The following is an 11258-nucleotide window of genomic DNA, read 5'->3' as shown; positions in this document are numbered from 1 at the left end:
AGAAGAAGAAATAAATAGATAAATAAATAAATAAATCCACCTTTGGGATATTAGTTAACATTTTGGCATCTGTATCCAATCTGCAATCCACTTAAAGCATGTAGGGTGTTTTACATAAACAAATAATTCCCTCAGCCTCAAACCTAGTCTTGGCCCTAAAGCTATTCAGCAAGAATACAGCATGTTTTCTTAAGTTACCACTATTACCCTGATTCCTTTGTCAAATATAGCCCATCAATAATTTTTAACCCTTAGTGACTTAAGTGTTTAATACAGTGCTACATCCTAGAATTAAGAGATTTTAATTTTTTAACTGAAACTTTATGTGTCCTCATTCATTCCTTATGCAGAAAAGAGTTAACATAGTTGGCCTGAGATTCAGGTCTTAAAAAGTGAAAGGTCTTAAAAAGTTGGCCTCTGCCTGGCATCTGGGAACTTAGATTCAGTAGAATTCCCACTATTCCCTAAAAGGTGCACTGTGCCTAATGTGCAAACAACATGTTTTATGCTGGGCAGTTGCTTTTCTCTGGAACTCTGGAAATTTAGCATGTGCTGAGCAGAAAGTGCTTATGTGACCATCCTCCATCGGGCACTGAATCTCCAACAAGCTTCCCTGGTTGGTGGCATTTCACACTTATAACCCACTGCTAGGGGAATTAAGTACATTCTATGATTTCACTGAAAGAGGATTCTTGGAAGCGTGTGCCTGGTTTCTTCTTGACATGCCCCATCTAACCTTTTCCTTTGGTTGATTCTCCTTTGTATCCTTTTACTGTATTAAATAACATTAGTACAAATGCTCAGTCCTTTGAAGGCCTACTGAATCATCAAACCTGAAGAAACTATGGCACACACCTGGAGTCCCAGCCACTCAGAAGCTGAAGCAAGAAGACCTCAACTTTGAAACCAGCCTTGACAACTTAGCGACAGCTTGTCTCAAAAAATAAAAAGGGCTGGTTTTGTGGCACAGTGGTAAAGCACCCAGTACTGCCAAAAAACACAACACTTGAGGGACAATATATTTATGTTTTCCAGAGAAATAATAAAATATTCCCTAGGATGGTGGTAGGGGGTGGAGATATTGATTTACTATAAGGAATTAACCCACATGATTATAGAGGCTGAGAAGTCCAAGATCTATACCCAGGAAGCTGCAGACCTAGTGATAGTATGGTTCCAGTTCAAATCAAAGGACAGGAGAACCAATGATACAATTTTCAGTTCAAGTTTGAGTCTGAAGGCAGAAAACCAATTTCCCAGAGCTCAAAGAATGATTTTCAAGCTCTGTATTCTACTCAGGTTTTTAATGGCTTGCATGAAGCCCACCCATATTTGGGAAGGCAATCTTTACTGATTCTGACGTTAATCTCATCCAAAAACACCCTTGCAAGCACCCAGAATAATGTTTAACTAAATATCTTAGCATCTCAAGTTATAAAATTAGTCATCAAAGGAGCAGTCTTGAGAAAGACCATACTCCAGCTTTAGTTCTGTGGACTAAAAAATCAGCCATCTCCAGCCCTGAACTCTTTCCAGTATTTCTTAGGTTTCATCAATAAATTGGTTATGCTGTCCTATCTTCAAGGGGTGGTTTTGAAAAATAAATAAAAAGTATGTTACTCATTTCACTGAATAAATAGTTCCCGCCTCTTGCCATGGTGCTGGACAAGGGAGTATCTTAAGCAGAGTGGTTTTGTCCTAAATGCAACGTGAGACTTCTGAAGAAAGGTTTAGAACTGTGCCTGGTACACAGTGAGTACTCAATACATGTTAATGAACATGAGGAATGCTGTCAGAAATTCAGCTTCAGGGCTAGGGATGTGGCTTTAATGGTAGCGCACACGCCTGGCATGCGCAGGGCACTGGGTTCGATCCTCAACACCACATAAAGATAAAATATTGTGTCTACCTAAAACTAAAAAAAATAAATATTAAAAAAAAGAAATTCAGCTTCAATCTAAAATCAAACTTTGTTACCTTTTCTCTAATCCTTCCATTTGACTGCTTGTAAAGCACCTAATTTTCCTATTCAGTCATCTTAAATTATTTATTCATCCTCATTTCCCGTTTATCTCTTGTATTTGATCCTGAGCTAATTATCTCAGCAGATCTATTTCTTCTCTAAAATGGAGATAAATCATAAAATTGAGGACTAAATGAGCTAAATGCATGTAAATTACTTAGAATGTATCTAGCATGTAGCAACAATCTCAAAAAAGGTTGGCTGTTATCACAGGAAGCTACGAATTAGATGCATGAATGAGTAATCAAGAGTTTTCTCCTTGGGAAAAATGAGCTTGGTCTACAGATAAATCCTAAATTATCCCACTTAGTCTTACCTGCTTCAAAACCCAGGAAAAGGCTCAGGATTCTTTTTTTCAATATATATTTTTTAGATGTATGGACCTTTATTTTATTCATTTATTTATATGTGGTGCTGAGAATGCTGGGCAGGCGCTCTGTCACTGAGCCACAGCCTCAGCCCCAGGCTCAGGAGTCTTAGGTGGGTAAGTCTGTGAGTGAGCTGTTCTTTCAATTTTTTTTTTTTTGTTGTTGTTTTGATAACCTCTTAACAGACCAAACTAAGGCATTTGCTGTTATATATAGATATTCCTTTTGGTATATCCTGTCTTTGTTAAGCCATTTCCTCTGCCTAGAAACCCTTTATTCCAAGTGCCCATTACATTTAAAAAACAAATTATATATATATATATATATATATATATATATATATATATATATATTAGTTGTAGGTGAACACAATACCTTTATTTTATTTTTATGTGATGCTGAGGATCAAACCCAGTGTCTCACAGGTGCTAGGCGAGCACTCTATCACTGAACCACAACCCCAGCCCTATTTATTTATTTAGAGACAGGGTCTCACTGAGTTGCTTAGTGCCTTGCAGTTGCTGAGGCTGGCTTTGAACTTGTGATTCTCCTGTCTCAGCCTCCTGAACCGCAGGGACAGGCACGTACCACTGCACTGGGCCATCCATTACATCTTTAGAGGCCAAGTTTATACTACAAAACCCTCTTTTTTTAGTTGTACATTTATTCAGCAAGTATTCATTCAGTGTCTGTACAAAGAACTGTTCTAGATTCTTGCTCATCCCCTCAAGATGTATATGTTAACAGGGAAGAGATAATAAAACACACACACAATGTATGGAATACAACATACATCCATTTCCCTTCAGTACAAACTCAAGGGCTTGAGACATGCCTCATTCAAAATCTTTGTTTCCCTTCTGATATTCTGGATTTTTTTAAAAAAATCTTTATTTTATTTATTTATTTAATGTGGTGCTGAGGATCAAATCCAGTGCCTCACACATACGAGGCAAGTGCTCTACCACTGAGCCACAGCCACAGCCCTGGATATTTTTTATACTGTGAAACATTAAATTGCTAAAGAGCAACTAGAGCTGTATTCAAATTCAATGAACTGAGGTCCTTTGTGTCTACCTGTGCACCATTCTGTTGTTGAAAACTATAAAGGATAAAGAGAAAGAAAAGTTAACTTATGGTAAAAGATTTTTTCTAGCCAAATATGCCTATTTTTTTTCTAATGGTATGGGTAAATACTGTGGGCTCTTACATTGGGAGTCTGAGTTCAAAAGGTATCTGCTAATCCCTTAGCCTTAGTTATACAAACACAAAAGGGCAAAACGAAGTTTTTGGAGTAACTATTTAAATGATATTAGCTATGATGTTATTGAGAGAAGTATATGCTTGATTTAAATATTCATGGACACTTCTGTTAGAATATAGGCATTTTGGGAAAATTCTGAAAGAGAAGTAATTTCAAACAGATCTTTTTGAAAAACATAACTTTATTTTTTTTTCTTTTTATTTTATTTTTTTATTGGTTATTCAAAACATTACAAAGATTTCAGAATCACATCGGTTACACATCCACATTTTTACATAATACCATAATAGTAACTGTTGTATTCTGCTACCTTTCCTATCCTCTACTATCCCCCCTCCCCTCCCCTCCCATCTTCTCTCTCTACCCCATCTACTGTAATTCATTTCTCTCCTTATTTTTTTTCCCATTCCCCTCACAAACTCTTATATGTAATTTTGTATAACAATGAGGGTCTCCTTCCATTTCCAAGCAATTTCCCTTTTCTCTCCCTTTCCCTCCCACTTCATGACTCTGCTTAATGTTAATCTTTTCCTGCTGCTCTTCCTCCCTGCTCTGTTCTTGGTTGCTCTCATTATATCAAAGAAGACATTTGGCATTTGTTTTTTAGGGATTGGCTAGCTTCACTTAGCATAATCTGCTCTAGTGCCATCCATTTCCCTGCAAATTCCATGATTTTGTCATTTCTTAGTGCTGCGTAGTACTCCATTGTGTATAAATGCCACATTTTTTTTATCCATTCATCTATTGAGGGGCATCGGGGTTGGTTCCACAGTCTAGCTATTGTGAATTGTGCTGCTATGAACATCGATGTGGCAGTATCCCTGTAGTACGCTCTTTTGAGGTCTTCAGGGAATAGTCCGAGAAGGGCAATAGCTGGGTCAAATGGTGGTTCCATTCCCAGCTTTCCCAGGAATCTCCATACTGCTTTCCATATTGGCCTCACCATTTTGCAGTCCCACCAGCAATGTATAAGAGTACCCTTTTCCCTACATCCTCGCCAGCACTTGTTATTGTTTGACTTCATAATGGCTGCCAATCTTACTGGAGTGAGATGGTATCTTAGGGTGGTTTTGATTTGCATTTCTCTGACTGCTAGAGATGGTGAGCATTTTTTCATGTACTTGTTGATTGATTGTATGTCCTCCTCTGAGAAGTGTCTGTTCAGGTCTTTGGCCCATTTGTTGATTGGGTTATTTGTTTTCTTATTGTTTAATTTTTTGAGTTCTTTGTATACTCTGGATATTAGGGCTCTATCTGAAGTGTGAGGAGTAAAAATTTGTTCCCATGATGTAGGCTCCCTATTTACCTCTCTTATTGTTTCTCTTGCTGAGAAAAAACTTTTTAGTTTAAGTAAGTCCCATTTGTTGATTCTTGTTTTTAACTCTTGTGCTATGGGTGTCCTATTAAGGAATTTGGAGCCCGACCCCACAATATGTAGATCGGAGCCAACCTTTTCATCTATCAGACGCATAGTCTCTGATTTGATATCAAGGTCCTTGATCCATTTTGAGTTAACTTTTGTGCATGGCAAGAGGAGGGGATTCAGTTTCATTTTATTGCATATGGATTTCCAGTTTTCCCAGCACCATTTGTTGAAGATGCTATCCTTCCTCCATTGCATGCTTTTAGCCCCTTTATCGAATATAAGATAGTTGTAATTTTGTGGATTGGTTTCTGTGTCCTCTATTCTATACCATTGGTCCACCCGCCTGTTTTGGTACCAGTACCATGCTGTTTTTGTTACTATTGCTTTGCAGTACAGTGAAAAACATAACTTTATAACTGAAAAAAATGAGCATTTGATTAGGATTTTAAAGAATCCAGAAAATACCTAAGCTTTCCTCCAAGCAGATTTATTTAACCTAACAAAATTTTATACACAAAGTGATCTGGACATGCTGCTTCAAAACATGATCCTTATTAATATCCTGATACATTGGTTAAAAAGCAACTCACTCTAAAATAAATAGAAAAGTACCCAATGCATATTCAATGAATAGCTTAATCACTGCAACTTAACTAGTTTTGTAAGATGATTAACATAGTAGGATTGAGTCCCTATGACAGGCTGCTGGAGAACTGATGAGAGACATCAAGAGGCCATTTTGTGCACTGCCACGGTGATGCCATCATGTTTTTGGATCATAATGTTCCTGAAAAAAAAAAAAAAGGAAAACATTCAATAAAATGTTTACAAGTGGGACTTCAGTATAAGACTAAAATAACATCATATTTCTATGTATGATAGCAATAAATTAGCACAACAAAAACATTTGGGTGTACTTAATGAAAATATAAAAATAAAATTAATCCTTAATCTTACTATTCACAGATACTGTCAATATTTTCCTGTTTTTTTTTCCCCTTAACATTAAAATTTTTTTAATCTAATTAATTATACACAACAGCAAAATGCATTTCGTTTCATTGTACACAGCACAACTTTTCATTTCTCAGGTTGTACAGGATGTAGAATCACACCATTTGTGTAATCGTGTGTACCTAGGGAAATGATGTTCGTCTCATTCCACCATCTTTCCATGTATGCTACTTTCTGACTCTTTTTTATCTAATACAGATTTTTTTTCTTTCTACAAAACTGTGATCCTATTGTGCATAATTTTATATTTTGACCCCCCCCATGTATTCTACATTCCTCCCTTGGAATATCCTTAGTATGTCTATTATTATAGAAGTTACTATTTGATCAGTCTTCTTTTGTGCAATTTATTACTTTTTCTTGGTAGACTGATAATTCATGACAATTCTTACTCATTACTGAAAAGTCATTGTGGCTTGAAAGCACAATTAATTATTGAGGTCAGCCTGTTCCTGTGGTTCCATAGGTGAAGAATTCCCTCCCAAGTACTCTGAGGAATCACTGACACAGGGCAGATTTTCCAGGGATTTTTCAGAATAAAAGGAAAGGAAGGGGGCTAGGAAGGGGGCTCAATGGTAGAACGCTTGCCTAGCATGTGTGAGGCACTGGGTTCAATTCTTAGCACCACATATAAGTAAGTAAAGATCCATTGACAGCTATTTAAAAAAAAAAAAAAGAAAGGGAATCACTGACATCTACTTACCCATTATCTGATTCTAGGCACACCACAGGAATATCAGTGGGGTCAGAGGTTAGCTTAGCTGCTTGTTGGGCTAGAACAGATATAACCCCAGCATGTTCATCTGACAGAGTCCCACGACCTGGAAAATAGATGACATCATGTTACCTGATTGTCTTCAAACAAGTACAGAGCTATAGTAGTATCTCCCTTTGAATCAGGAACTGACATGAAATTATTTTCCTTGATATTCAGCTGGTTACATCGGGGAAAAAGTCAAGCAACAATCCTTGAATGTTATAAATGACAATTTTCAAAGTCATTCCCATCATTATCTCTAAACATCATCTTCTCTAGCATATAAGGAAGTTGTAATTCAAGTCAATTTGAAAGTCATAAATTCATTTTATACAGTTTACTAAAACCAAGAAGTTCAAGTGAAATTAACAAAAAGCAGTCAATAAGAACAAATTAATTTAGGGCTGGGGTTGTAGCCCAGTGGTGGAGCACTTGCCTAGCATGCATGAGGCTCGGGGTTTGATCCTCATCACCACATAGAAATAAAATATTGTGTCCACCTAACACTAAAAAAAAAAAATATTAAAAAACCAAATTATTAGAAATTAATAAGAACAAATTAATTTAGTGAAATTAATTCCTTTTGAGAAATCTGATTTTCTTTTACCGAGTTCAACCTCAAAGGACATATTTTTATTTTGTCAGGAGATAAGAGGTAAGATCACCTTAAGAGCATATGTGAATATTATGTAAGCAATTCTTTCTTTTTTGTTCTGGTTCTTGGGATTGATCCCAGGGTGCTTAACGATTGAGCCACATCCCTAGCCCTTTTTATTTTGAGACCGGGTCTTGCTAAATTGCTGAGGCTGGCTTTGAACTTGTGATCCTCCTGCCTGTCTTCTGAGCCACTGGGATTTATAGGCATGCACCACACGCCTGGCCCTGACTCAGAACTTTTTGATAACATTTTATAATATAATTAAATGTGGGGTCCCAGATACAAAAATTAATTACTAAGTTTACAGTAGACTTTTACACATAAAAGCAACATAAGCTTAACTGTGCCTGAAATTAAGAGAATAGACTTGCCACCACGACAAACTACAGATTCACTATTGTTATAGGAAACATTCACTGACACAGTGTAGTCTTCAAACCCTTTGAAGTTTTTTCAGAAAATGATTCAATTTTAGATTTCTACACGTGAATTTCAGTCTTTCCATTACTGAGCTTGGCAAACTCTTCAAAAAGTTTACCTTTTTCCTCCAATGAGTATATAAAAACAACTAAGTTACAGATTACCAAAATGGTGCCAGGCACATTAAGCACATTATTCTACTATTATTGCCATTATTAAACAACAACCCAGTTGTTTAATAGATAACTGGAAACTCTGAGGCGCTGAAAGATTCTTTTTGGTCCAAGTTCACATTACTAACAAATGGAAGAATGGGTTGAACTCTGATGTGTTTGATTTTCAAATCTCTGTTTTGACTGCCTAATAATTTCTTGTTAAGTGTAATTGGGCTAACAAATAACACCACCCACCTTGCAGGGGTATTGTGAAAATCAGACACAGCTTAACAGTTCCAGTATAATGAATTCAATAAATGGTAATTGTTGTCACCATCTGAAGTCCTTTCTAGACTCAATTTAAAATGATTCAAATACCATTTATGTAGACAACTATTTTGTACTACAGTGATAAAAAAATTTCTATTCTTTTTTTAAAAATATTTTTTTTAGATTGACACAATACCTTTATTTTATGCATCTTTATGTGGTGCTGAGGATCAAATCCAGGGCCTCACATATGCCAGACAAGTGCTCTACTGCTGAGCCATAGCCCCAGCCCCAGCCCCAGCCCAAACGTTTCTATTCTTTATGTGCCAATTAAAAAGTTTTAATTTTCTAATCTTATTTGGAAAGAATCTCTAGTCCCACAAAAATTCTCAGAAACTGCCAAAGTAAGGGGAAATAAAAGCTAGAGCATGGTAGTGTAACAGGCTCCACGTTAACCTTATATAGGGATTGGATAAAACACTTACAGCCCAGATTAAGTCCTTGTGAATCTGTGCACAGGACTCCAACAATGGACGGATTCTTCATTCTAATTCCAGGAACACATGAAAATATTTAAATAATTACACCAAGTACAGACTTTCTGTGTACTAGATATTTTAAAAATGCTTTTGAGTATTTCCCAACCTTTTTTCATTACCACACCCAAAAAATTAAGTTACATAATTTATTTAAATAAAACGTTTGAGAAAAGACTGTCAAGTGCTGCTGAACTTTCAAGGGCCACAATATTGCAATATCTAGGATTTTTTTTTTTTTGCCTTTGTTATAGATGTATGCTTTAGCATATGAACTCGTTTAAGTTGAAAAGCTTATTAGGAGTTCCCTCCCAGACAGAAGAGAGAAACTGGACACCGGCGGCAGACAGGTGTCTCCCTCTACATCTTATACGTTTCCAATTTTGAATTTCATATAGATACTAGAAAAATTTAAGGGACGATACATTTCCTTAAGTACCAAGTAACTAGAAGAGAAACGTGTGTGTGTTTACACTGCAGGGCTCGAGTATGCACATCCGGTATTCCCCCAAATTAATCCGTTTCCCAAGCTTGACCAACCACGGTGACCTTACAGACGATTTAAATGCCACAGATGGCTTGAGCCCAGGAGACCTGGTGAGGAAGTGTTCGGAGGCCAGCGGGATTTTAATTCCGGGTCACCCACCCCTTCTGCGTCCCAGGGCTCGAGTAGAACTCGGGGCGTCCCCCAAACTCCCCGGCCAACACCCGCAGCTCTCTCCATTTGTCCTACCCAAATCCCCCTAGTGCGACCTCAGGACAGCCGGAAGGGCCCGCACTACTCACGTATCCTCCAAGTGCTGCTCCAAAGTCGCCTCCATCCCGCTCGAAAGCCACCCCGGCGCCGGTCCCCCGTTACAGGCCTTAGTCACATGACGCGGAGGAGGTGCGCACTCAGACGGCGCCTCCAGAGGGACCAAATTCATAGAGGCGCAGCGTCCGCGTTTTTTGCCGGTAAACATCACTGCGCTCGCGCCGGGCAGAGACCCACGAGAGTTCTGCTACCGTGGTGAACCACGCCTGGCTGCTCCGCGGAACCGGAGGCGCGGATTTCGCCCCAGAGGCAAGATGTCCACAGCTGGACCTCCCTGGCACTTGACTTCTGCGATTTTTTAACCTTCGGATTACTCGGATTACGGTTTAAACGACTCCGAGTTCTGGCTCGCGCCAGCTCTTGTTCAAGTTTTACTGTAACCCGGGGGTCAGGCCGGGTGTCATCTGGGCAGAGGGGCAGGTACCCAGAAGAGGCAGGGCCGCAGGGTCTGAAGGAACTTTAACAAAGGCAGATACTCATAGCGAAGGCTCAGAAAGTTTTTGAGGGGAATAGTGGCTTTTAAGTCATATCTCTTGAGACAACTGGTAGGAGTACCCAGTTTAAACATGACTTTATTATTATTTTTTTAAAAGGAAAAAGAGCCATCCATAGTCCCACTGTCCAGAGATTACTGTTAATCCCTTGGAGAATATCCTTTTCAGATGGCTAGCTTTGCAAGTGTATACTTTGACCATTTATTTTTTAATTTTTTTAAAGCAAGTTCAGCATACATACTGGACATAAAATTCTGTATTTCACAGAATTTAACATAAATATTTTTTCATGAGACTAGTATTCACTTGCATCCTTTGCAACAGGGCAACTTATTCCATGTTATAGCTATATCTTGACTGAATTAACTAAGTCCTTATTAATGTCCAGTTAAGATGCTTATAGTGTTTTTGTTGTTGTGTGTGTGTTTTGGCTGCTGCAATCCTGAGTGAATATCCTCATAGCCAGATATTTGGGTCAAAGGACATAGTAATTTTTAGGATTGTTGATATATACTCTGCAGAGATGTGGTGCCAAGTTACATTCAGATGTGTAGCATTTTGATGGAAGTGGGGTGTATCCGTGGACTCTCCTATCCCTCCTGGGTCTCTACCCTCTCTTGTGCATCTTTCCCTGCACTGTTTTCTCCAATGCTGTGACCAGCATCTTCATTTTATCTTCTGATCAGGGGCCCAGCTCCAGAGCTCTTCAGAACTTGAATTCAGAGTCCTTCTTCACTACAAAGTGGTTGTGATGAAACTTGCAGAAATTAATTTAAAAAAAAATCTAGTTTTGGTGTTGTAATTTGGTGGATTTGAACTCTTGTTCTAGAGAATTTATGTTAGGAACAGCACAATGTAGGCCATACAAATTTTAGAACAGCAGTTTAAAACTATTCTTGAAAGATAGGGTTAGTAGGACTGGGGTTGTGGCTTAGTGGTAGTGTGTTCGCCTAGCATGCATGAGGCACTGGGTTCAATTCTCAGCACCACATAAAAATAAAGACAATAAAGTCCATCAATAACTAAAAATATATTTTAAAAAAGATAAGGTTAGTGGTAGAGTACTTGCCTAGCACGTGTGAGGCCCTAGGTTCAATCCTCAGCATTGCATAAAAAAAT

At 38.1% G+C, this 11258-nt stretch overlaps 1 protein-coding gene across 1 annotated transcript; it reads right to left on the bottom strand.

The window, feature by feature from the left end:
• Positions 1-5487: 5487 nt before the first annotated feature.
• On the bottom strand, positions 5488-9904 carry Lamtor5 (late endosomal/lysosomal adaptor, MAPK and MTOR activator 5). The gene is made up of 4 exons (XM_077109874.1): positions 9618-9904; positions 8781-8842; positions 6739-6856; positions 5488-5808 (listed from the first exon to the last, which is right to left on the bottom strand). The coding sequence occupies exons 1-4, from the start codon at positions 9791-9793 to the stop codon at positions 5748-5750; spliced, it is 417 nt and encodes a 138-aa protein (XP_076965989.1). The 5' UTR covers positions 9794-9904; the 3' UTR covers positions 5488-5747.
• Positions 9905-11258: the final 1354 nt, after the last annotated feature.

This window comes from Callospermophilus lateralis, chromosome 7, assembly GCF_048772815.1.
Source record: "Callospermophilus lateralis isolate mCalLat2 chromosome 7, mCalLat2.hap1, whole genome shotgun sequence".
NCBI lineage: Eukaryota > Metazoa > Chordata > Mammalia > Rodentia > Sciuridae > Callospermophilus > Callospermophilus lateralis.
The sequence above is the reverse complement of the archived record's forward strand: the minus strand, read 5'-3'. Positions and strand labels throughout refer to the sequence as shown.